The sequence below is a fragment of the Nesoenas mayeri genome (assembly GCF_963082525.1).
Source record: "Nesoenas mayeri genome assembly, chromosome: 4".
Classification (NCBI taxonomy): Eukaryota; Metazoa; Chordata; class Aves; order Columbiformes; family Columbidae; genus Nesoenas; species Nesoenas mayeri.
This window is the reverse complement of record NC_137540.1, coordinates 20073770-20099790: the sequence shown is the minus strand read 5'-3', so window position 1 is coordinate 20099790 and position 26021 is coordinate 20073770. Positions and strand designations below refer to the sequence as shown.

General features: G+C 38.8%; 1 protein-coding gene across 2 annotated transcripts; it reads right to left on the bottom strand.

The window, feature by feature from the left end:
* Positions 1-23202, bottom strand: USP38 (ubiquitin specific peptidase 38). 2 transcript variants are annotated; one of them, XM_080344276.1, is made up of 10 exons: positions 22428-23202; positions 21279-21414; positions 16156-16285; positions 15804-15905; positions 12746-12904; positions 11910-12103; positions 11203-11296; positions 10249-10355; positions 7804-9154; positions 1-2781 (listed from the first exon to the last, which is right to left on the bottom strand). In XM_080344276.1, exons 1-10 carry the CDS (start codon positions 23110-23112, stop codon positions 2620-2622), a joined length of 3120 nt encoding a protein of 1039 aa, XP_080200402.1. In that variant the 5' UTR covers positions 23113-23202; the 3' UTR covers positions 1-2619. The 2 variants fall into 2 exon arrangements, with proteins under 2 accessions (XP_080200402.1, XP_080200403.1); XM_080344277.1 differs by lacking the exon at positions 22428-23202 and adding an exon at positions 17564-17655 and having other exon boundaries at positions 21279-21311.
* Between the last annotated feature and the right edge of the window lie 2819 nt (positions 23203-26021).

Sequence of the window (26021 nt, the reverse complement as noted above, 5' to 3'; positions counted from 1 at the left end):
TTACTGTAAACAATGACAACAGATGTATATTTTAGTGTGAAATACTTCTCCACTTTCACTAGTCTGATCGAAACCTTCCATGTTAGGCCTGAATCAGCCTACGATGGTTGTCAGGTCAGCAAGCAGGCTTGCAAGTAGGTATTGTGAACTTTAAAATCAATTTGTAAAACCCAAAGTAACTATGTCAACAGTTGGGGATTGGACTAGATGATCTTTCGAGGTCCCTTCCAATCCCTAACATTCTGTGATTCTGCGAACAGAAGTCAACAAGTGGAAAGAAACAAGTTATTTTCAGTTTGAGACACATCATCATTTTATACCTAAGGAGATCCAACCCTATTGGCATTACTCACATATAAAACAGCCATATTTAACACCTAATTTAGATCAGGCAAACAAGGGTGTACAAAGCCTTCTAAGAGACCATGAAATAAATTTAGTACAATAGGTATACAAAACTCATACTGTTTGTTATTTTTAGGTAGGCTACATAATTTGTATTTTTACTATGAGAACATAAAAACAAAACTGACCTTTACAAAATTGTTTTCATATAAAGCAAACCCACTTGCCCCTGCTTCTACTTACTAGTGTTTTAAAATGAACAGTGAATTAATACAGAGAGACAAAATACTCCCATTGTAAAGCAAACAGTAGACAGCTCATAATTTGGGAAAGCCAAATTAACCTATCATACAAAACATTTTAAAACCAGAGCTAATTGGCAGAGAAGCCTAAAAGGCAATAAAAAACCAACTCTCTTAGACTGGAAGTTATAGAATTTCAAGGCGAAGGGAGCTTTCAAGAAAACCTCATCCAAGCCCAACGAAATGAGAAGAGTCTTCACACCAGTCTCATCACATTCCACATTTCCCCAGCTGAACCCCCAGCTCAGAGACCTACAAGTGAGACAGCAATGAAAGCAGAGCTCCGAGCCGAGGTACCAAACAAAGCTTGGAAACTATTAAAGAAATTAAAGCGAGCTCTCCAGCCTTCTTGAGCAGTAACATGTGAATCCGTAGCAGAGTAAGCAACATTGTTTTAGTGATAATATAAAAATAGTTTGCAAGCTAAGTTACCTTTCAGACTAAACTCCATATATTTTATATCATATGAACAAGGTTAAATTTTTCTCATCTTATGCTTTCTAAAGGCATTTTCTTAAGAAATTTGTTTATTTTGTACAGTTAAGCTAACACCTGCCAGGTTTGCATGCTTTTTAAGGATGCACTTTGTCACCTAGTAGAATATAAAAACACAGCAAAACAGTGCAGAAATTTGTAAAAATACTTTAAATAAAAATTTACACTTCACTATAAGATTATTCAAGTTAAGAATTAATCACCAGAATCATCAGTGCAACTCCTTTACTTCTTTTATCCTCATTGCACAAAGTTGCTATTTCTGCCAAGACTGAAAGAGCAGTTCCTCAACCTCTGCTGGCCTAAAAAGCAAACACTGCCCCATAGACAGCATCATTTTGGTCTTCTGCAAAGTGAAAACCTCAGCTCACCAGAAATTTCTCACTACAAGCAAAATGAGAAGGCAAAATTTCAAAGGTCTGCTAGAAGCACAGATCCTCTGCAAGGATCAGGACAGGCAGCCTCTCTGTGATTTCACAAGCATAGCTCGGTATTTATGACCAGCTTTTTTCTTCACAATGCAGGCCACGCAAGTTACAGATCACTAGGTATATTTTTTTGAATCAAAAATAACAGACAAACTTACTGCATTTCAAGCTACCAGATTTTTACTTCTGGAAACCTAACAGCTTTCTATAAATGTGTTGATTTCTAATACTGATAAAAAAAACCTCAATATTTTTTCCTCTTTTCTGCAGCCTCAGAAAGTTCATTTTAAATTACAGTACTGCAAGGCACATACAGAATCTCTTCCTTTCCAATATATAGCAGATATATTCCCTGAAATAATTTTAAAATCCTCAAAACAATTAGAAATGCTACAAAGTTAGTAATTTCTATTTAAAAACGTTGTTCCTACAGAACATGCAATCTTTTGGAAAACAACTTAGCAAGTATTTATAAATTATTTTTACTTCTTTACATTTATACTGGAAATACATTGAATAATTTCTAATCTGAAAAGCACTGTATCATGTCACATTTAAATTATTGCCTTCATTATAAATTGCATCATCTCTAGAAATCCATAAAGGTACCGGATTTGTAAATAAGTGGGGGTGAGAGATTATGTATGCAGGTTACACCATCTGAAAGGATTTCCACATAAAGCAACACCAGAGTAAAAAATGAACTTTCTTCATTCCATGGATGAGGACAATAGAAACAGATGTAAGTGCGTCTGTTCAGTTTAATGCAGTGTCGTTAGCAACTACTTAAAAATCTCTATTTTCTGTCTTTTGGGCAAGCATCTCTTACTATAAAAGCAACTGAATTTTTAAGAGGTAGATTTTTTTTCCATTATGCGCTTATTTATTTCAAAACAGAACCAAAAAAAAAACAAAAACCCCAACATTAGCTTTTGAACAACGATCAAGTCTCAAAACTTGGTACAATATCTGACAAAGTTCAATATTTTAGTTGTCCTTAGCAGTAATGGGCTGCTTTGGAACCAGTGTATTCCAGGTTGTCTTCATAGTCAAAAGACTAATCTACCAACTGTACTGAACCCACCCCCTCCTCCTCCACCTGTTGGTCCACAACTTCCCGGAGGGTCATTGTCATCAAATCCATTGGGTCGGAAAGAGCACGAGGCTGAGGCAGCTTGAAGTGCTTGTGTTCGAGCACTAAGCTCCTGCTCCTGAAATGAAAGAGTAAAGACAATTTACAAAAAAAAAAAATGAACAAACAAAACAACACAACAACCCCCCCCCCGCCCAAGTCCTAGAAGCACCTTATTTCTAGTGAATCCTTTTAAACAGCTTTTAAAGCAACATTACTAACTTCTGGACTGCTATGTCTGAACGGCTACTTTGTTGAACACCCACAGCCACTCTGAGATGGACAATTTCAATGAATGTCAGTAAGCCTACATGAATCATAATTAAACCCATTTAAGTTTATGCCAGAACTTTATAGCAGCATGTGATGTTACTGAAGAATTAGACTGCTGATCAAAGCTTTTGATATACATTTCACATGAATTTTCATCCTAGCCATTTAAAGATGCCCTTGTTCTTAGTTGTCAAATGGAAAGGTAAGACTGTTAAATGAATATTAATTATTTAAAAGTAACTTTTTTATTCCACTCAGGTAACTGTGTAGAGTGACTAAATACTCAGATGAAAAGCCAAAAAGATGGAGAAGCTATTTAGATTCCATTCAGTGCAGCTTTTTAACTTCCAAATGTTCTTGCTTTTACTAATGTTAAAATTGAATTAGCCATCTCAAACACTATAAAATCAGGCTCAGCTGCTGGAAAAAGTACCTGCACAAGTAACAGAAAGAAGCAAGCATCACCTCCTGCCAGCTGCTTTCTCAGCTGAATGCTCTGATGGCTTCTCTAGACATGTAAGAAGGGGATGAACAGAGGCTTTTCCCCTCATTAGAGAGATCATAACCTATTTTCCCTCTGGCCAACTAGTATCACAAACCTTGCAGCAATTTATTGTCTTTAGTTTTCCTTTCTCAAACTGGCCATGCATTTCAGAAATTGGAAGGCAAGTGTTAGGCTCTGGAAGACTGATGTGAAAAAGACAGCAGATCCGTACAAGCTTTCTTTAGGAAACAATGTGGAAGTATTCAGGTGCTAAATCTCATACGGACAGTCTCCTTCACGCGACAGTCACTACACACCTCCCTAAAGGCAACAGGAGCAAATTTTAATGGGGTTTTGGTAATTACACACGTTACCTTGATTTGTTCCTTCTCTTCTCCACCTCCTGGTGAAAGCAAGGAACAGAGCCAAGAGTCTGGAAGACTGTTTCTATTATACTACCACGAAAGCACTAAACTTAGTCTCATCCAGGTACTTTCACAGGTGCTAAAAATAGTACTTGTGTGTTTAAATTGCTCTGCCCTCTTAGAAAAAACATAGCCCAAGTTTAAAACTAAGGCTAAAACTCATCTTTTACACTAAGGACTGAAATGCATACCCATTTCCAAACTTATGTAAGAGATATTTGGAGGATATTGCCTGCACAGATATGCTGGCTGTATTCCTCAAAGACAGTATTATGTTATCTCCAGCAATACGTTAATTCTCATGTATCTGCTAACTATAAGATACATCAAAAACTAAGTAAATTTACTAGGAATAACAAGGGAATATGAAGAACTCACTTCTAGTACCAGAAATCAATGGAAAAATTGATTAAAATAGCATGCCTTGTAGGAATAGCTTGTTGAGTTGAAAAACTACACTGCAAAACTGTTTAGAATAGAATTTCTTCTTAAAAATCAAACAGTGGGAGACTCACCACTGTGTATTTTTGTAAAATATTTTCAAAACAATGTTTGGTTTAATGCATCACAGAACCAGACCAAAAATGGGAGTTTTTCCCTTACTCTCTCTTTCGCTTACATCCCCCTAGAGAACCATTTTCTGGCAACTTCTTATCTTTTAAACCCCAGTAGTTGAGTTTTACCTAAGAAACTGTACTATGAAAGAATATAAGCATCAACAATATCTTTGCAGATTATGCTATATTAAAAACTGTAGGCAAAAGGAACACTAGAGTCTTATGCCTATTTTTTTTTCTGCCAGCTGTAGATAAAAGCATTATTTATTTTCATTTGCCTTACTACAGTTATTGAATAGCACGAGGTTTTGGCATAGTTATACACCTAAACTATTTCATGTATGTTTCATATCACATACCTTTCAGAACACCAATTGGCTACAACATGATTGTTCTGTCACTAGGCTTCCTTTGAGGGAGGCGACAATTCGAGAGGAAAAGCACAATTACAAAGATCAACATCGTGTGAGTGATGTGCAAGAGATGACTCCCACGACTCAGGAGCCGTGCATCAGCACATCACGTTCGTACAAAGTGTAAATGACTTGCAGTTTTTATCAACCACTTAAAAATATTGTTCAGAAGTAGTCAGAATGCACCAAGAATAGAATAAACCTCATCTGCAATCTCAGCTTCATTGCTATCGTGTACAAAATGCTCTCCATAATGGATGAAAAGTATCTCTATGTATGCACACACTCATGAGAAGTGTGGAGTAGTGATCAAATTACCAATTACAAAAGTTTCTTGACAGAGTACTACTAGTAAAAACCATACACTTACTTGTGTCTTCAATTCTAAAAGTGAAATTATTTAGCAGTTTAAGATCTTTCATGCTCTACTCCTCCTGTTCAGTAGTTTGAGCTAAATGAGCACATTTCTTTCTTCTCTCAAGGTATATACTGATTTGATCAATATTAACCCTCATTAAATGGTTCTAGTATAGCATACAACACTAGCATTTTTTTTTCAAGAAAAATCCTTGTTTCTAAAAAACAAAAAAAGGTCAAGTGTTTTATCCCAACAAATACTAAAATCAGGTATGTAGACCTTGGTAGTCAATAGGGTTCTCTGGACTAAGAAAAATGCAGAGCATTCCCCCTGCTTTCCACTTGTTCCCAGAATAAGATTTTTAATTTGTTTTAACTGGAGCAGGAGCTGCCCACATTGCATGTTTTGTTATTTAAAATGGAAACACTTTTGTTTACCATGTGGTAAGCTGGTATGCAATAGTAAAACAAAAGTAATAAGCTAGAGATTTTTTGGAACATTTCTTCTGAAAAGTAAAGGCTTTCTCAGGACAGAAAAGTATTCTTAACTTAGCAGGAAAATACTAGTTTAGAACTCTGAACGACAATAAAATGCAACATCTCAAAAGTACAACCTAATCTGGTGAATCACAATATTGGTACTAATTTGAGAAAAGCAATAACTGAGCATTTCTAATCTGCCTCATTTAAATTGAGAATAGAACAAGATCTCAACAACCCTGAGATAGGCAGAGCACTACAAAGGCCAATACTGAAGAATCCAAAATTGAAAGGTAGGTAAAAGATCAAAAATTAAAAAAATAAAATGAGCAAAAATACCCCACAAAAAACACTAAAACACAAACAAAAATTAAATAATTGAATTGTTTTTTTCATCTGAAAGACACTATATATTTTTTTTCCCCTTCTTAATTCTGAAAGAAAGGTTTTCAAGAAACTATTAACTTGGCTTTCACTTGTAAATTATAAGAGAAAATTACTCTGTGCTGTATATAACTTCAGGTACAAGTTCTGTAGAGAAAGCTTTAGTCTGGAAGATTATCAGAAAACAATTTGTGTACACAAGCAAGTGACTCCAGTGTTTATAAAATCACATTGATTTTTCACTGGTTCTAGGCCTACAGCAGCATTCAAAAAGCCTAAAGTAATAATTTCTTACCATATTCCAGAAATTTCATCAAAATTGCCTTTATAATATTAATGCAGAATAACATATTTAAGAATAACTTCATTCTTGAACAAATAATTTTCTTAACACCCTGCTTGTTCCATGTGGCTAAGGCATCTCTACAGATTTGAAAAAAAAGCCTCAGTTATGCATACTCAGGTAGTCACCTATTCCATTATTAACACTAAAATATGTGACTGCAAGAACTGAATTCAACAGGAAAAATATGCAAATAAGAACAGTTACTACAATTTATATTCTATGTGGACAACACCGTTCCTTCTTTAAATGTTTGGCTTAAAAAAAGGCTACAATATCACTGTAGTTGTTGTACTACTTTTCTGCAGGTTGTGTTCTTAAAGCAGATTTTTTTTCCCCATTACTCGGTTACCTAGATGCTGCTGCAATGATATAGCTAAAATAAAAAATAATCTGTCTTCAAGTTTGAAATTTCACAATTAAAGCATTCATGCATCAATGGAAGTCACAGCAACTGAGTGAAAACATGTCAGCTGAGACTGCTGCTAAAGAAACCAGTTTTGTTCTACCCTGTCCAGTCAGGGGAAGAGGCTGTTTGGGACACAAATGCTTTAAGCACACAGTCTGAAAAGAGGACAATTGCAATTTAAACTCTCTGTTCTCTTGTTTATGTTTGTAAAACACAGCTGTTATAACAAATTCTTCACAGTGAGACTTAGCTGTTCTTCTCTAATTTGAATTTACCTGTTTTTCTAATTTGAGTAGTTCTGAAACTCTTACAGGGACAGCTTAACTGAAAGAGCACACAGTAAAATACACCTTTCATGTTCTACCACCCAGGTCGTGCAGTAATGTTCAAAGGAAACTACATTTATGTGTGGGGAGCAGTGATTTTTTTGTAACAGCAACTGAAAAGAGACTACAGTTAGGTGAATTTCTCAGAGCACAGGGGATGTGTGGCTGGCAGTGCAGGTCCCACAGAGGGAGGCGAACAGGCCGAGAAGGGAAAACGGAAGCTGGGCATGAGCACCTGCTCTTCATTTATTTAAAAAAATACACTTCAAAAGAAAATGTGCTAATAAGAGCACTGCTAAGAGGTTTCAAAGTATGCTATAGCTACTCTGGTGATTTATTAAAGGCAATGAAAACTAGAACTGTACGAAAAGCCTCCCCTGTATAGAATTACAAGTGGTTAAACAACCTAGGCAAGCATCTCCACTAAAAAGTCTAAACTGAAAACAAGCTTAGGCCATTTTCCTTTACTCTTCCCATCTAATGGTGACAACCTTACTATGATCTCTGTCTAGCAACATCAAGATAGAAGTCAGGTTGGTGATACACAAGGTTAATATTCTAGAATACTTAAACAATGAATTTTTCTTTCTTTTAGACTGTCTCTTGTGAGTTTTAAGGAGACCACTCTCTATATACAATTTCTGTCTTACCTGCAAGTACAGTTTGTTATCTTTTGTAATTGCATCCATGAGGTCTTTTTGTAGGGGAGGGTCTCCATTTACCCAGAGTCCATTTGCTGAATTGGTGTTGAAGCCACAGGTGCTATTCTGTTTTTTGTAAAACAGAACATAAGCAGTGTCCTTTGGAAATCTACTGGTAATTTTCTGGACTGACTGAAATGAGGTAAATGTCACTCTGCTGTCATTGAACAGAAACCATTCTCTCGGCATTTCAGGGTCCAACTCATTTTCTAAAACAGTACAAGGACTCTCCTCTGCCAGCAGCTTAGCCTGAGGAGAAACTAAAGAAAGAGCTGTAGACTGGTGGCAGAGTCCTGACGGCCCTGACCCAGTAACATTTCTAGCGTATGAATAATAATGTCCGCTTTCAGAGGATACACCAGAATGCACCACCACAGAGCTTAACGTGTAGGGCACTAGTTGTGGGCAGGTCACTTCATCAGCACCTGATGGCTTCAGTTTTTTAGCAAGATTTTCTCCAATATCAGAAATCTCAACACCAACAGACCAACTGCCGGAAACTACAGCCAGAGGGGATGTTGCTCTTTTGACTGGCAGTTCCAAAACCAGTGGCAGAGACACATTGTCCAGGATTTTGCGCCTTATATGACACTTAGGATCATAAGAAAATCTCAAAAGAGTGAGAATGAGGTATTCAGGTTCCTCAATGATTTGCATAGTTTTCTCAGCATTCTGTAGAGAGGCACACTTTTCACAATAATACTTATTGTCTCCACTGAGGATCTCAGGTGCCAGAAAATAATTCAGTAAGTCTGTAACTGAGGGAGTGTTTTTACCTACTAGCCTCTGAGACATATCCCCACTATCTTGAACTTTGTTGAGTTCTGAATTTGTGGTATTCTCAGAGTTTGGCTCAGTAGAAAAATCTTTTATAGTTCCTTCATTCATTACTGTGTCATGTCCACCATTTGCTTCCAAATTATTGAGAGGCGTTTCTCCAGCAGGACTAGTTGCTGTAGTGTTAGTTTGCACCATGTAGTCATTGTTCACTTCAGAACGTTCCACACATTTTGGGTCAACGTTCTCCAAGGAAGTTGGAGGGCAGAAAGCCAGAGAGAGATCTGTAAAAGCTTCTTCCTTTTGAGATGTACTTTTGCAGTTCAAACAGCATATAGTAGTCTTCAATTTTCCTCCAAACATCTTTTCTATCAGAGTTCTTTCTTCACTTCCTGTACAAGGTGCTTCTGCAAATACCTGTGCTTTATGGACAGCTTCTTGTGTCTGGGACTCTTCATTTGTTGTACCTTCACAAGTCTTTGTTGAAGACAACGCTTTTAAGGTTCTCTCTTCTTCATGCAGCCTGAATACAAAGAAAAAGAAATCCAAGTAGCTGTGCTATTTTCCAAACAAATATTGCTGCACCACTTCAGAGTTGTTTTTTTTTTTTTCCAATTATGTTGAAAAATACAGATGGTAAAGTGGCTAGAAGTGTCTCATGTTAAAAAAAGCTATTTGCTATTTTTTATATAAACAAGCTGAACCATACCAGTCAGTACTACCCAGAACACAGTATAAGAAAAGTACAAGTGCATGTAATACGGGTCTCAGTATATATAAGTCAAAACAATGGATATACTGAGAGAACAGACAAGTATTGAAAAAACCCTGACAAACAACGCTTTTATTATTTATCATTACATTATCTTAATAAATCAGTTCTCCAACTGACTGGTTCTGTATGTCAGATTTTAAGAGAACAAGTAGCTATTTATATAGTGCCAGACTACTTCCAAAGAAAAGAAAAGGTCAGGATTTTGCAGCCAAGAAAGTTAAGAAACTACAGCAAGAAAAATCAAACAAAAAAAAGAAAGACAATTTACACAATTTCACTATTGAGATAAACTTCTCCAGAAGTGGAACATGTCACAAAGCAATATTGCTTAAGCCACGTCTCAGCAAAATTCTCAACAAGCCAAAATTAAAGAGGGCTACTAATAAATTTCTATTTGTTTGTTTTATCTGTGCCACAGTTCAATTACTCGCTTATTAAATTGGTTATAAATGCAGGTACATCTCTTCATGACTTATCTGACTCCACCAATGGGAAATTCCAGATGCACAACTAAACTGCTTTCAGGAACCACATTAATTTTAAAAACGGGACCATGACTAACATAACACCCAAGTTTAGATATGCTAAAATGGAACATTACTACCACTACAACCTGCTTTAAATGATGTGGAGACAAGATGGCATCCAGATTTTACCACAGATTAAACCTATGAAGAAAAGTGTTTCATGGACCATGCAGAAAACCAGAGCCAGTCAGGAATGAGGCCCAGAATTCCTGGTCCCCACTCATGCAGTAGAACTGTAACATGACTGCTCCTAAGAGATCAACATTATGTGATAAGACTGTAGATTCATTTCCATTAATGGCACAATAACTGTACCTGTCTAGCAGGAATCTGAGATATTCCGAGCAATCCTGCTGGGATCGAGGGGTGAACCACGGTGGTCTGGAGGCCTCAAAGAAAATTCTAGGAGCATACGCTTCCCTCTGTTAGCATAAGAGAGGGACAGATGAGGTTACATAAGAATTTCTTAAGAAAACTGGTTGTAGTACTTGGATATTGACCACTGAATTTTTATTACATTATTCTAGAGGAGCTGTATTAAACATATGGCACATATAAACATTTAAACCACTTAATCATAGGAGGAGGGACCCATTAATTTTGTGCTAATCACCTCTAGTACAAATACATAAGTATTGGATCCTGCAGGCAAATATTAAACGTGTAGGGAGTGTAAACCAGAGATGTTATAACAATAGTCACTGTGTTCTTGCTGGCAAGCTTAAAAAAATAAATGTTCTTTCTTTAGAAGAAAACAAGTATTTCATATGCACCGATTTATTCCTAAGGTGATTCAGCCTCATCCCCTTCCCAGCAAGTTTATCGCTAGTAATCAAAGAGAACAAAAGTGTCTTATGTATTTCTAGCACTAGCACAATATTCCCAACATTTAATAAAGTTCACTTGAGAATTTGAACAAAAATAAAATTTAGTTTAAAAATCACTGCAGAAAGTCACAGTTTATACTAGGAAGTTGCACAGTCAGCTCTTATACCAGGGTCTTATCTGGATTTTTAAAATTTTGACTTATCAAAGAAAAGCTGTTACTGCCCATTTATAAAACCAATAAAGTGCCACAATATTCTTCTTATGAAAAACATTTCTCTAAATCCATCCACACCATCTGAACGTTTGGACTCATTCGCCTACAAATCTATCATATTTATATCTTTAACATACTCAACAGGACTCCCATGGCATCATGTTTATTCCTAAATTTTGGTATACGGATCTAGACTTAAAAAAAGCAGATGAAATAAACTGACATACCTGGGTATGGGCCAAAAACGCAAAAAGATGCTGTAATTTTCTCATTAGTGAATTACACCCATTTAGATTTAGAGATAAAACATGTCTTCTGAAACTGGAAAAAAAAAAAAGACATAGGCATTAGTTTCCTTGCTAGATTTCTAACAATGCAGTTATCATTCCAGCTCAGATATTTACTTCAATTTGAAAGAAAGCAAAACATGAAACCCTACCCTTCAATACCTGGATTCCACTCTAGTGCTGATGAAAAACTACTATGAAGTAGGAACTAACTCTGCAAAACCCTGTTTTTTTAAACATTTAAATGTGTATGAACAGGCTACAAACAAGCAACAAAAGCATCAGCATAAACATTTTTACAATACTGAAGGGAGCAAGGACACTGAAGAAAAAGGGACTAAAGGACTTGTCTAGGATATAGGAGTGAGAAATATTATTGCCATTAATGGAGTTGATACTAAAAGGCTACTGTTAGCTCAATGCATATACCTTTTGGTACTGGACAGAAGGATCAGGATTTTTAATGGCTAAAACTGCAGTTCCACAGAGCTGGACTTCAACAAAGCAATCAGTAACTGCATGCAAAGAAGCCCACTAAGCTCTAGGAAGTGAAAGACCTCAAGACATGTTCATATTCTGTGAAAAGCAAGAACGCAACAACTGCAACGGTGAATTTGCAATGAAAAGTGCTGTTAAAACAGACTTACTCTGTAGCCATAAAAAGTGCCTGAATAACGCTATTCATGTAGCAAGTATTTCCTAGATTAATTAGACCTGTCTTCCCTGTTTCAGACTTTCCAGAAAGTCTAGATAGACAAGATGGCAAAGAACTGGATTGAGAAGTCCAGGCACTCTGACTGAGAATCAACTTAATTTTCTCTTCACTGGGTTTGGGCATATCCTGCAAGAGAAACATTTAACATAGTTAATAGGGTTTTGTATTTGCTTTTATAATAGGTCCTGCTATTCAGTAGTCTTGTATGTTCACTTGCTCCCGTATTCTCCTTGAGGGTCTTGCTGTACCTGATAGCCTAGAAGATACAACCTCTCCCAAGCCCTCTTCTAAACTTTTCTTTACTCAACTCTCAAATTACAGGAATAAGGGGGCTGGTGGTCACTTTTGACCCATATATTCACAGAATTCTTTCTGCTACCAAAAACTACCTCTCAAATTTGAAGCTTTAACCGACCCCTAAATCATCCTTTATTCTGCTAGAAATACATGCTGCCTCTGTTAAATCACAATCTAAGAATGAAACAATAAAGTCCAAAATACTTGCAATTAAATTGATAGGGGATTTGTAAGCTTCAAAACATTTAGCTACAATACTACTGCTATCAAATCAGTCAGTAATACCCAAGTGTTTGTTTGGGGTTTTTTTAGGGTTTATTTTATTTAATTTATATTTTTATATATATATATTTTTTCATTTACCATCTATGGAATTATAGCTTTCATAATTGGACAAAAACAAACAAACAAAAACCAACCAATAAACACAAACAATCAAAACATTCCACCACCTTAATATTTTTAATATACCTTAATAGCTTCCAGAATGGGTTCATAGAGCTCTGGAAATCCTGAATAATGATACATCATACAGTGTATCAACTCGCTTAGCTGCATCAAGAAGGCTGTACTGGAAGGTAAGCCATCTCTTTTGAAGGACTGAACCAAACTGACCACATGTGGGACAATCTGAATGGGGAAGAAAAAAAAAGTGTTAAACAGCAATTGCATATTTTGAGTTTTTTTGTTCTACAAACAACTTCACTGTTTTACACCTGCCAAATGACAGAGGATCTTTTGTTGTCTTTGTAGGACATGGCTGAGAAACCACGACTAGAAAAACGTGCACTATTCCTTACCTATGACAATGTTCAAACAGCACAATTAATTTTTGAACACTCTGTTTAGCTCACATATCAAGTTATGCAACTTTATGAACTTAGAAAATGCATGTTAAGATTTTAAATGGTCAAGTGTCCAAAGTATTCACCATATTAAGTACCTCAACAGCAAACATCTTGTTTTTGTGCCACCACTAACAGTGCAGTATCCTCTTCTAATTTCACGGATATAGTTTTTAAAACAAAATCTCTCAATTTTTCTTCAACGGAATCTAATGCTTGTGATATGAAGCCAGGGAACATATTCATCCTATTTCAGTCTACAAGATGGAAACTGGCTCACAGCTCCACCTAGTGAGAGAGCTGGGCTAAATAAACCAAGACATCAATGTACAACGAGCTAAAAAGGCATTCCACAGATATGGTAATCTATTTGAGGATTAGTTCAGATTAATTATAAATCAGAAATGTTTACTCCACCTCCTTCAGTGCAGCTCTGTCTGTATTTTTAAATGCATAAGACTTTAATATTAGTCTTAGAATATCAAATAGGAAGTTATTTCAATGCAGTCCTAAAGAGTAGGGACTTCTCACTGTGAACCAATATATTTTTGGATACCTCTGTCAGTTTCCAAGTGATCAAAATGCATTAACTGTGAAAAAACTGATGTAATCATTTCTCACCACAAATTAGTTTACAAATTGTTCAGTAGGAAAGACATGAGATAAAGAACAGCAATTATAAGAATATCATGATTTTAGGAAAATGTACCAATCACAAGAACTAATATACTTCAAAACACCAAAGTAAAAGTGCCCAGATGCAAAATACTCATTTGCTACTTCTTCATATATCAGCTGTTCTGTAAGTGTAAGGAATATTTTTACATCTTGGAGAAAGAAACCCTACTCTTTCAATAAGGAAGATATCCACTGTTTAAAAATACCAAGACGAAGCAGTATGTACTACAAAAATCAATAGTGGAAGCTGCAATTAAAAAAAATTCCCTCGTTCACTTTATAAATGTGGGTACATGGCAACAAGAAAGAAATTGTTCAACCCTAAGCATGAGATTTGTACAAAGCAGATCTGAGATACGATAATTTTGCACACAGAAGGCACATGGGAAGACTAGAAAAAGTACAAGCTCTCTTAAATTGAGAGGCAAATTCTTTCTTACAGCATGCCGCATAATACAGACAGTTACACTTTGAATACATACAGAGTTATCACTTTTGGCTTGAGGTTGAATTAAAATTTCGTATGTTGGTAGGTTTTTAGAATTCCATAGTACACATCATGGTAAGTTCAACAACATAAGTTCAAGGCAGTGTTTTTCTTCTATAAAAAACCCAAGTCGTTTATGCAAACAATGCTCAAGCACAGGGAAGGGGAATGTTAACTCAGATCCATTGCAAATCAAATTAATTCATATTCATCAAATGTGCATTTAACCATTTTGCATTCAGATCATTTATTATAAAAAACTAGCTTAAGTGCAGGAAAACTTTATAGGCTACTAAATGACAGCAGTAGCTCAAAAAATGACAGTGAAGAAGGCTGTTCAAAATGGTGGGAAAATGGTCACGAAGTCCTGAAGGCAGCCGTTTACGCAATACTGCATGCAGCCTATGGTAAGAGTTTTCCTTGTTAAAGGAAATACCTATTTCTAGAATAAGTCTTCTCATATTTTACATTTTTCTTGTGGATGTTTTGTCTCTCTCAGGAACAAAGGAAAAAACCAAGACAGTAAATATATGAAATGTTTATGTTTTGAGCATATTCAAGGATACTTGGCTGTTTCATTCGTGACTCAATTTTCTATCCTAGGCCAAGACTAAGGCAGCAGAGGGAAGAGAGAGAAACTTCAGACTTCTATCATTATGAAACTGTAACAGGCATAAAGCAACTACTCTGACCCTACTCAAAGGGTTTGTGATCCCTCAGGCCCAAGAGCCTTGAAGACAGCTTAGAGGAACAGTGTGTCAGGCTATTACTATCGTTAAGTCTGAAAGACACATATTTCACTCAAACTTTAAGCTAAACAGGGTTTGTGATCCCTCAGGCCCAAGAGCCTTGAAGACACCTTAGAGGAAGAGTGTGCCAGGCTGTTACTATCATTAAGTCTGACAGACACATATTTCACTCAAACTTTAAGCTTAACACTGAGTACAAGAACAGGGAAGGCACTATACAACTTGCTGTACTAACATGAACAATCATCGTCATACCCCAGTATCTACCACTTTAGCCGGTGAACTGCATTTTGAAGAGCAACCATTAAAACCAGTATCCTTCAGTTTGCCCATGTATACACTGAAACACAGATGTGCAGCTTTCTTAAAGTCACATACTACTTGGTCTTGTGCACCTATGCACGTTATATAGAGCAGATAATTGGTTCTCTAAAGAACAACTATTTGGGGAAAACAAAGGCTACTTGCAGTTTTGTTGACTTTACGCAACGTAAAATGGATTTCTAGAAGTATATGATCAAAGACAGAATGCAGTCCCCACATACTACTGCCAAAAATATGTAAATACCAGAAAGAACAATGCTTGTTTCCACTTACAGATTAAGTGGTTGAACCTGGAAGTTAGAAAGCCTAGCGGTCTTATTCTGTAACCTTGAAACAAAGAAGAAATCCAAGCGCATCAATTCTGTTACTCTTCAGGTGCACCCACTTCAGAAATAACAAGTGAATGACATTTCAAAGAACTGAAAACCATTTATATAGTTACTTACCAAATGAAAAGCTTCTGGAGAATGCTGAAAACTAAGCAACATGTGAGAAAGGACAGCAAGGGCACCAGGCCTCACTAGAGGAAACCAAAGTCGATTAAAGACCTAAAAAAACCACATTTATTTCAGTAAATCCAGAAAGTGAAATTTCCATAAAAATGTAAACAGATTCCCAAATGCACAACCATTTGAAACAGAGTCATTAAATGCAACTGAAAGCTACAGATACATTTACATCTTCTTTGCAGAATACTACGATAATATATGTTGCAATACAAAAGATGCTATGCAATTGCATAGCTGTAACAAACTCCTCTCCCTCTCCTTCAATTTTGAATGTTCTTTTCCAACCTACCAATTCAATCTTAAGCAGAGTGACATCAATGAGGATGGTAAACTTCTGGACTGCGGCCAATCCCTTCAGCAGTGCAATCACCCATGTTTCCACATGCTGAGCCAGAGGCCAGGACAACCAGTCTATCATTCTGAAAAATTAATTAACAAACACACAATCAAAAACAAAGGAAAAAACCCAATATACCACATATTTTAACCTAAACAAAATATCCTATATATTACCCTGATAGTTGCACACTTACACAGAGACTCACAAGTAGTAATGCAAGGATGTTAGCAAGTAGGAAAATAACTTTTATTATATTTCAAGTCATTTATAATAGTGTTCTAGTTAAAACATTCAACAAAAATATAAAAAACCTGAAATATATAAGCACATAAAATTAAATGTTATATACTCTTGTTATTTAAGAATATGAAACCTGGTTTTATAGACATTAGCATTTTTATTTTGAGTGAAAAACATACTACTTTTTCAAAGTGCCTGTACCTGGGAACCTCCCATTCTACCTTTTACCCCAAACCAGATCAAAACTGACTCTTAAGTTTAAATTTGAAAAGGAAGCCTCTTGAACTTAGAACTACATTCCTGGAAGCCAATACAAATACTCTTAGTTAAAGGGGTAAAATCTAGTACTTATAAATATATTGCAGCAGGTGTTATAAGGCTCTCAAAATAGCAGTCTAACTGTGCCCCAAAAGGAAGAATTTCACTATAGTTAAGAAAAAGGCAAAGTGAAAGGACTTTAACTGTGCCTAGAAAATATAGTGAAATATCAACAACAGAAAATAGAGGCCCTTCTATCCTTTTAAATTAATAGACAATTTACCCCAATACTTAAGGCAGACAGGTAGATTAGTTGAAACAATTCTAAGACACAGATGATTTCATAAAGCAGTACCAACTAAACCATGAAATTTAGGCTTTGTTTTTCTGATATTTTACTTGGCAATATTTCGGATTTTCTTTAATTGTTCATTAGATCCCCTTCTTCAAATCAGAGGAGGCACCACTAATTACTTGGAAGGAAAAAATTTTCACCATGAGGGTGGCCAGACACTGAAACAAGTTACACAATAAGGCTGTGGCACTTCCAGCCTTGCAGAAAACTCAATTGCACAAGGTCCTGAGCAACAAAGTCTGACTTTGAAGCTTGCCCTGCCCCGAGCAGGACTGGACCAGATGACCTTCAAAGGCTCCTCTAAATCTATGTAATGCTACGATTTTATTCTATAATTGAATGAAAACAAGAAGTTAGAAGTATATTACCCCTCTTGTGAAAAAGCTCCTGATACAGACTATTTTTTAAGATGATACATTCTAGCACAGAGCTGAACAGGTTACAAGTATCCAGTCTAATACACATAGCTGTCACTACAAATAGGCATGATCTGTGATAATCAACCTGAAGCAGAACTATCAGTCTCCATGTTCTTCCTGGAGATTAAAAAAGCTCCGAACAGACTGAAATCAGGGTTTCAGTTCTCACATTCCAAACTGAAAAGAAAATCATGGTCTTTAGCAACACCACACATGTATTCTGGGCGTGCTGTATTATCATAACCTAAAATTTACTAACAGTTTCTAACATTGAAAGGCTTCTCTGAAACAAGCTATCATTAGAACTGCCTTTTTAATAATTAAACACAGATCTTATTGGGTTTCTTCCATGTTACTACAAAAAAAGATTTGGGAAAAAACACATCAACATCGTAACTGCCTGAAATTTACACAAAACTCTCACTTGCTCAGGTTGTTAAATTTAAACTGTTTATTCTGATCACCCTTTCAATACAGTTTCTAAAACGGCAAATCAAAAAGTAGGTAAAAACTGTTTTGTTTTTCTGCAAAGAATTAACCTAAAACTAGGCCCCAAACCTCACAGTCTTATGGCCTTCAAACCTCCTCCCCCCTCCACTCCACCGTCACAGACTTGATATTTTTCAGCTGTGGACCAAACACCTGCACAGGTAATTTAACCCTAATGACAATATACTTGGTTTTCTTAATTAATCTTTCAGACAAGTAGAGTATCCTATGGATCCCTACATTAGAGTCACTGTTCTAAAATATCTGATTATCATCTTTATAATATATGCACTTTCAACCACACTGACTCAGAAACCCCAAATGAAAAACAGCGCTTTTGTGCAAGAGCTGGGGCTCCCTGTGTTCTATCCCATCATTCTGGATATGTGATGAGCCATCCTGCGCCACCACTAGTCAGGATAATTAACTACTAAACTATTCAACATTGTTACTTATAGGACAATGGCTATCATTTACATATGATTAACCTTGTAAAGAGGAGACTCATTATCTGTATAACAGATACAGACAGAATCCCCATTCTTAAAATTTGTTTCTGCTCTTAAGGGCAGAAACAAAAACTAGAAGGGGAAACGGAGCTAAACTTGCAGACATACTTGAGACTGTCCTAAAAAGCATCAATTTTTTTTGATACTTTCATGATTCCCCAGCTTGGCACAGAATACCTCGTTGGTTAATTTGGGTCACCTGTTCCATCCGCCCTTCACTGTAAGTATGACCCTTTTACAACCCCTCACTTGTGGGATATAAGAGGTCTAATAGAAACCTTGGCTGCTACAGCAATGAACTATAAACTTGGGCCTTTTCTGCACACAATTCCTACTCTTAGCTCAGTAAAACTGTAAACAGCAGGTGTTATCAGCTCTGGAGCTGATTCTGTCTGAAAAACACACATCCAACTTCAGAAAAAAATGTAGTTACTTTTAAGAACTTAGCTGAAAGAAAAAAAAAAAAAAAAAAATCACTAAAAGAGACTTGGTCTTGTCTTAACCAAAACTAGGACATCAGCAAAGATCAGAGATTTTGTTACTAAAACCACTCTGCATTGCATTTACTGAGCTCCTGCTCTGCTGCAATCAATAACCACATTTTAATACAATGGTAGATATTAATATGGGATGTGATGCTCAGAAATAAAAACAGAGGAAGCTTTTTGTGTTTGACCAGATTAGGAGAACCTTAAAGGCCTCAAGAGGACCTTCTGCCTCAAATTACCCTAAAATGAGCAGGTCTCATCATGGATATATGTGTGCAAACAAGCACAGTATTTCTGATCTGTCTGGATAGAACAAATTTTCTCAGTGCAACATCAGACAGTACCTTCTTTCTCAAAAATATCTTCTTAACCACATCAGACAAAGAATCTGGCAGCACAGGTACAAATCCCTCATATTAGGAAAAACTAACCAAACAAAACCAACCAACCAAACAAAAACACATTAAAAAAAAAAATCCTCAGGCTCCCAGGCACTGCCCCCAAAATTAACATATTTTACAATATTATACATTTACCAACAGGGCAAAGGGCCTGGTCATGTCTGGAGTTTTTCTTGGCAAAATTTTCAGTTTCTCTTGCCAAAGATCCCCTGCTTAAAGTGCAAACGAGCATTATATGTGTTAGGAGACTGAGCATAAGCCATCAAGCTCCTCTGAGACCCCTGAAGCAGAGCCTTAAAGCAATCATATATCCCAGAAGAGATTTAACAATTTTCTGCTTTTTTTTTTACTGATGCTTCAGGTAAGGTTTCATGAGACAGCTGAACCACTTAAGAACAGCTCAATGATGCCAAAAAGCAAGCACCTTTTCTTACACAAACTTGGGTCTAATATAAGCCCCACTGAACAGATGCAGTTTGTTAGTCTTCTAGCAACAGATTTACTTATTTGTGTTCAACTTCAGTCAGACTCTGCAGTGTCATGAAAGTTATCCTTAGTAAGGGAGCAACAAGGCCTCTAATTTGCGGTTGCCAAAGCTCTGCTCTCATCAGGAGACCTTGTTGTGCCTGGAGTTCTGCACCTCCTGGGAATGATGCAAGCCTGATGACAACACTGTCATGCGGTGCTCCAGACATTCCAGCTGCATTATCCACTTTACAATTACCACTCTCAGCCAGAAGAGAGTAATTACTGCAAAGGATTGACAGAGGTAGAAAAAGAAACTGGATACAGTGTTGACACAAGAGTATCTCCAAACAAAAACAACAAGGGGTACCAAAAAAGTTAATTCCATGGAACAGAGCTAGATGTTCTTAAAATCAAGAATTACTTCGAAGAATGAACAAGGCATGTAAGACTGTACTGCCCTCTTAAAAACACGAGGAAAACACCTACCACACAGCTAGTATTATGAAAGAGCACTTATCTGAGAATAACAGCTCCTATTACATCCAAAGCTCAGCCCTACTTCCCTAAGCAGAGGCACGCAGAGATGCCATTCTAAAGCTACAATTATACAATCACATTATGTTGAAGCAGGTAATATAAATGTTAAAGTTACACTAACATGAAAATTAATCACCAGTATGTCACTGGTAAGTTATTAACATGCACAAATCCTTCTGAACGTTCCATCTTTGAATTTCAGACCGGGCAAGCAACTTTGCTGAAATCTGTTCAACTGAAGCAGATTCTTTTCAAGTCCCTAAACAATATTTCTTAACTCAAATTAAAATATTAATGCTGCTTCTTCTCATTAATGTTCTCAAATGAAATACAGCTTCTCAATTTAATGTAAGTATGAGGAATGTTTTCGGTTTGAAAACTCTGTATTTTACCAAGATATGTAAGTGCAACACTATATAAATGTGGAAGCATTACACTACACTGACATGCATGTAGTTCAAAAATAATATAGCAGACATTAAATTCTTTAAAAGACTTTTTCTAAAAACCACACATTTCTGACAGCCTGTTTAGCTGCGTTACTCAGTTTTTTACCATTCAATGCTCAAAAAGAGCTTCTTCCATAGGCTTTAAAAACACTTTCAAAGAATTTCAAGGCCTTCATCTTCCTCTCACTGTCATCTTTCTGCATCAGTATTGTTCAGACTTCTGAAGATACCAACCAAGAGTACAATTGGAATCACAGTCCATTAACTGTGCCACTAATCTCAATATTTACTCATGTTGAGATGAATGACAAGAAGCACAACAAGCAATTGTTTTTACATCATTCTGACTCTTCTATTATTCAAAAAAACTTCTGAAGATTTGAGTGAAGATGGAAATAGATGCTGTCCGCTGTGAATCCTCCTAAAGACTTTCATTCCCTTTAAAATTAAATACAGTACCTGCACAGAGCTTGGGTCATACTTGCATCTTTCACATTTGGATCTGTAGTAAGGCTCCTGATGAGTACTGTAATCATCTGCAATGGGATGTGCTGCACAAGACTTGCCAGTGCAACAGAAGGTTCGAAGGAAGTATCTGTAAAAATTGCATGTGACATAACATAATAAACTAAAAAAGAAAACCCCACACAAAAAATATGCTTTGTTTTCTATCCTACAAGTCCACCATTGCTATAAAGCTTTCAGACAGTTAGCCTACCCTACATCTAGCATTCTATCATCACAAACCAGAATAAAATAAACATTTTTCAATGGTTTCAGTACAATGAATAGCATTGAACTACAAACTCCTTTTATTCTTACAATAGCCATGTGAGAAAGTGACAGTCAACTTCCTCCTCCACCCTCAAGGGAATGGAGAAGCATTTCTGTTCTAAAAAGAAGTATCATACAATTGTTTATCGTACTTGATATTAAGCCTAATGATCCAACACAGATGATATTTCCCATATATCCTAGCTCAACAACTGTCTGCTAAACGTACCAGTTATGGCAAAATATGTTATATTGTTAAGATACTTTCCAAAGTGAGCTAATACAGTACTGCATAGATTCCTGAGGTCAGAAAGGACCTATTTACAACTGTGTCTACATTTCTCAGGCAGTGAACTCTTCTTACAATACCTACGTTTTATATATTTCCTACACATCCCCCAGTTTTGTAGACTAAGCAGTTCCATGACCTAAGGTATCTCCTAGAGGAAACAAGGAGGAAGAGTAGCTTCTGATACTGAGAGTTTTAGTTTTCCATAGCAGGACACCCAAACCCTGTTCTTGTGTACCATTTAAAGGATTGTAGCAGGAGTTTTTCCAAAACCCACGCAGAGCAAGCGCTAAACAAATCACCATTTCCCCTCTACCACTTTTTTGGGAAACAGAAAGGATGGCTTTGATCTCTTGACGACCAGAAAGCTGCATTTTAGTATCTGTGTAAGGACGCAACGGTTCCAAGGCAACACCCGCAAAGCTACCGATGCTCAGCGGTCGGGTTTTCCTTTCTGCTGGCAAACCCGCCGCTCGCGTTATCCCACACCCGTCCCGCCTCCTCCCCCCGGGCCCCGGCCGCGCTTCCCGGCGGGCGGCGCTCACCGGCGGCGGAGATAACGGCAAAGAGCTCCTGCAGAGATGGCAGCAGCGTGTCGGGCTCGGCTTTCCAGACGCTCCGCAGCAGCCCGCTGACCTGGGTCACCTGCGAGACGTAGAGGCGCAGCTCGGCCTCTCGGCTGCCCTGGCTCTGGAAGTGGGCGATGCTGCGGACCAGCTGCTGGCAGAAGGCGAGGGAGAGCTTCCTGCCGCGGGGCAGGCACTGCGGGAAGTCGCCCAGCAGCTGGCACAGGCGGGCGCAGAGCGGCGGCGCCGGCCGCTCGCACACCAGCCGCAGGGCCTCCACCTGCAGCAGCTCGAAGAGCTCCAGCACCGAGGGGCAGCTCATGATGAGGCGCAGCCCCGCCTGGATGTAGTCGAGGATGGCGGGGTCGCGGCTGCTCAGCTCGCCGTAGCCGCGCTGCAGGAGGCCGAGGACGAGCCCGCGGTTGAAGAAGGCCTCGAACTCGTCGCGGTGGTAGCGGCCGTAGGCCTCCAGCACCTGCCGGCCCACCTGCCGCTGGAAGGGGTCGGGGCCCTGCAGCACCAGCCGGGTGCTGAGGGCGAACATGGCGCGGCACTGCGCCTGGCTCAGCGGCGTCTCCGCCGACTCCACCACCCGCCGCACGATCACCCGCTTCAGCGGCAGCGGGTGGGACGAGCTCACCAGCCCCTCCAGGATCTTGTCCATGGCGGGCGCTCCGGGCGCATCGGCCCAGCGGCGGCGGCGGCGGACCGACCCAGGCCTGGCGGGAGGAGGCCGCCGCCGCCGCCTCCCCGCGGCCTTCCCCTCGCCCCGCCGCGCTATGCCGCCCCGGCGGCGGCCGCCACTCCCGCGGCCCTCCCGCCCGCCCCTCGCCCGGGCGGCGGCCCCGCTCCCCCGGGCCCGGCTCGGGCAGCACCGCGGCCCCAACTGCCACCGCCGAACGCTCCCCCGCCGACCCGGAAGCGCAGTGGCACAAACAGGAAGCCGGGCCGGGCGGCCACCACGCGTGCGCCAGCCGCCTGCGGCACGCCCCCTGCGCACTGCTGCGCCGGCCAATGGGGAGCGAGGGCGGGGCGGCGGGGTGGCCGTTGGTGGCGGTTGGCGGCGGCTCCTGCCCCCCCGCGGCGGGCGGCGGAACCCGGCCCCGAGGGGCTGGCCCGAGGCGGTGGCCCAGCCAGCCTGGGGGGTCCCGGGCAGGCCGTGCTCTTCCGAGCCGGTGGGTATCGTACAGCCTTTGGTTGCTCCTCCGTGCGCACAAGGTCCCACCGGGCCCCTGGCCCCCCAGTCTCAGGGATACACCGCTGTGCTGAGGTGATGGCCAGGCCTATCTCTCCTTCAAGCGGCCTGCACAGCTGGTCTTCTCCTCCCGGGGCGACTATTTATTGCTTTATCGCTCAGTGTCGCCTGTAAGCACACTTCTAACCAGCAGTGCTTTCTTGGAGAAGCCTTTGCCCTCCAGTGGTTTAACGAGTACCAGTACTGTTGATGTACATGTGCACATTGTGAGGGTGTTCCCTGCTTATCCTGCATTTTGACCCGGTTTACCTCCAGTTTCCAATGCTCAAATTTTGTCAGTGTACCTTGCATTTTACTAGAGTATGCTTCCAGCAGAAGAAAGAGTCCCACAATTTCCAAGAAGTGTGAAAATTATCTCTTGAGAACGAAGTAACAACAAAGGTCACAAAATCATACTAAAACCGTCATTGGCAGCAGGCATATCAAAAATCAAAGTCCACCTTAGTCAAATACAATCCTTTAGGTCAGCTCCCTGGGTGTGCTGGCAAAGCCGTCTCCTTGGTTCTCTGTTTCTCAGTGCAAACACCTTCATGCAATGTGATTGACTAATAACTGTAATTTGACATAAGGGAAGTATGGAAAATGACCCTAATTAATTCCCAGTAATAGTTGTGTAACAGGTGCAGAATCTGAGCTGGAGTTTAGGTTGTCAATAGATACAGTTGAGGGTAACAAACAATACCCAGAAACCCTACAGGGACACCTGTATTATATTACAGCTGTCCAAAACCAAAACATGAAACCAAGAAGTTTTCAGTTACTTGAAAACTGAGCCCATTGTTTATAAAATATTCCAAATGTTTAGTTTAAAGTGTTCAAATAACCCTAACTTTGCTCCTCTGTGCTCCAGGTTTCTGTTTGCTCTTCACAGATGTAAAATATAGTTCTAGAAATCACTGTACACAAAAAGTTGCAATTGCTGAATCACTGTATTTCAGTATAAATTGCATTGACTAAGGGCTTTTTCTGAGAACTTTACAAACATCAGAGACTATTGCCACCAATACCTTAATTATCTGAACTATCTTTGTAAAGTGTACTATATTGGAATGATATCTAAATAAACTTTTTTATTTTTCTTTCTTTTTTTTTTCTTTTTTTTTTTTTTTTTTTCCCCCCCTAAAGGACACCATAGTTAATACCCATAAAAAGCTTAACCTTGAGGAAGGTGCTGGATTACATAGTTTGTATACCTGTGGAGAATAATGCTTTGCTTTTTATAATCTGTATCAGGATTTTTTTAAAAATTATTTTACTTAAGTTGATGAGTACAATTTCTCCTTTTTTTTTTTTCCCCCATAGTGCTATTCATGGCATCTTTTGAAGCCAGAATGGGAGAGGAGTCTCATCAGGAGTCCAACCAGAACTCTGAAAGTAAGAGGGTAAGAACTGAAATCCAGATGCCATGTTTGGGGAAGGGTAAATTGAGCCGTTAATGTGGAGAGAGTTTCATGTGGAGAATGAAAGGAGAAAGAAAGTTTGGAGAAGTCAGAAACTCCAAAGGTGCTCAGATGTGTCAGGGTGTATGAGACAGAGAACAAAGGAGGAGAAGTGGAAAAAGGTGGGTGGTATAGCAGGCTTGTGGGACATACAATGGAGTACGAAAAACAAAGGGATGACAAGAGGAGCAGTTGCCATGAACAGCAGAGAAGCAAATGCAAAAGAACTGGAATGGTCATTTGAAAAACTGGAGACATACTGATGGCTTGCAGGCACATGGAAATATGGGTAATGCAGAAAGCATGAGCAGCTGCAGATTAGCAGCATCAGAGCCTCTTGTGAACTCAGAGATCAAAGGTCTGAGCAGGTTTTTTGTGCTTTGTTTGTGTAGTGTTGTAGATGGGAGGGGAGGCAGTGCCTGCTGCTTGGGCTGAGGGATTGGTGTTCCCAGCAGTCCAGGAGCATTATACCTGGCAACCTGATCACAATGATCAGTGCATAGATGAGGTAATTTCTCCAAAAAAGCCACAGAAAGGTCTGGAAAACTACAGCCCCAAGAAAATCTTAATTTGATAGCTGGAACTATATAGTTGGAGGGAGAGTAAGGTACCTCTAGCATAGGAGCTTGGAAATAGTATTCTTATTTGCATCCAGATTACCAAGTATGCATAATCCTTATTTAATGAATTTATTTCAAGTAATAGAATTAGCAATGAAAACCAAATGGTTAAGAGTTATGATGATTGAGTTACTGAGTATGTTTATGTCCTCAGAGCTAAGGATTACCTGAGGTGTGGGGATGATCCTAATTACAACCTTACTATTAGATAGGCAATTATCAATATATAATTATGAGATAAATTTTGGAACACAGACTG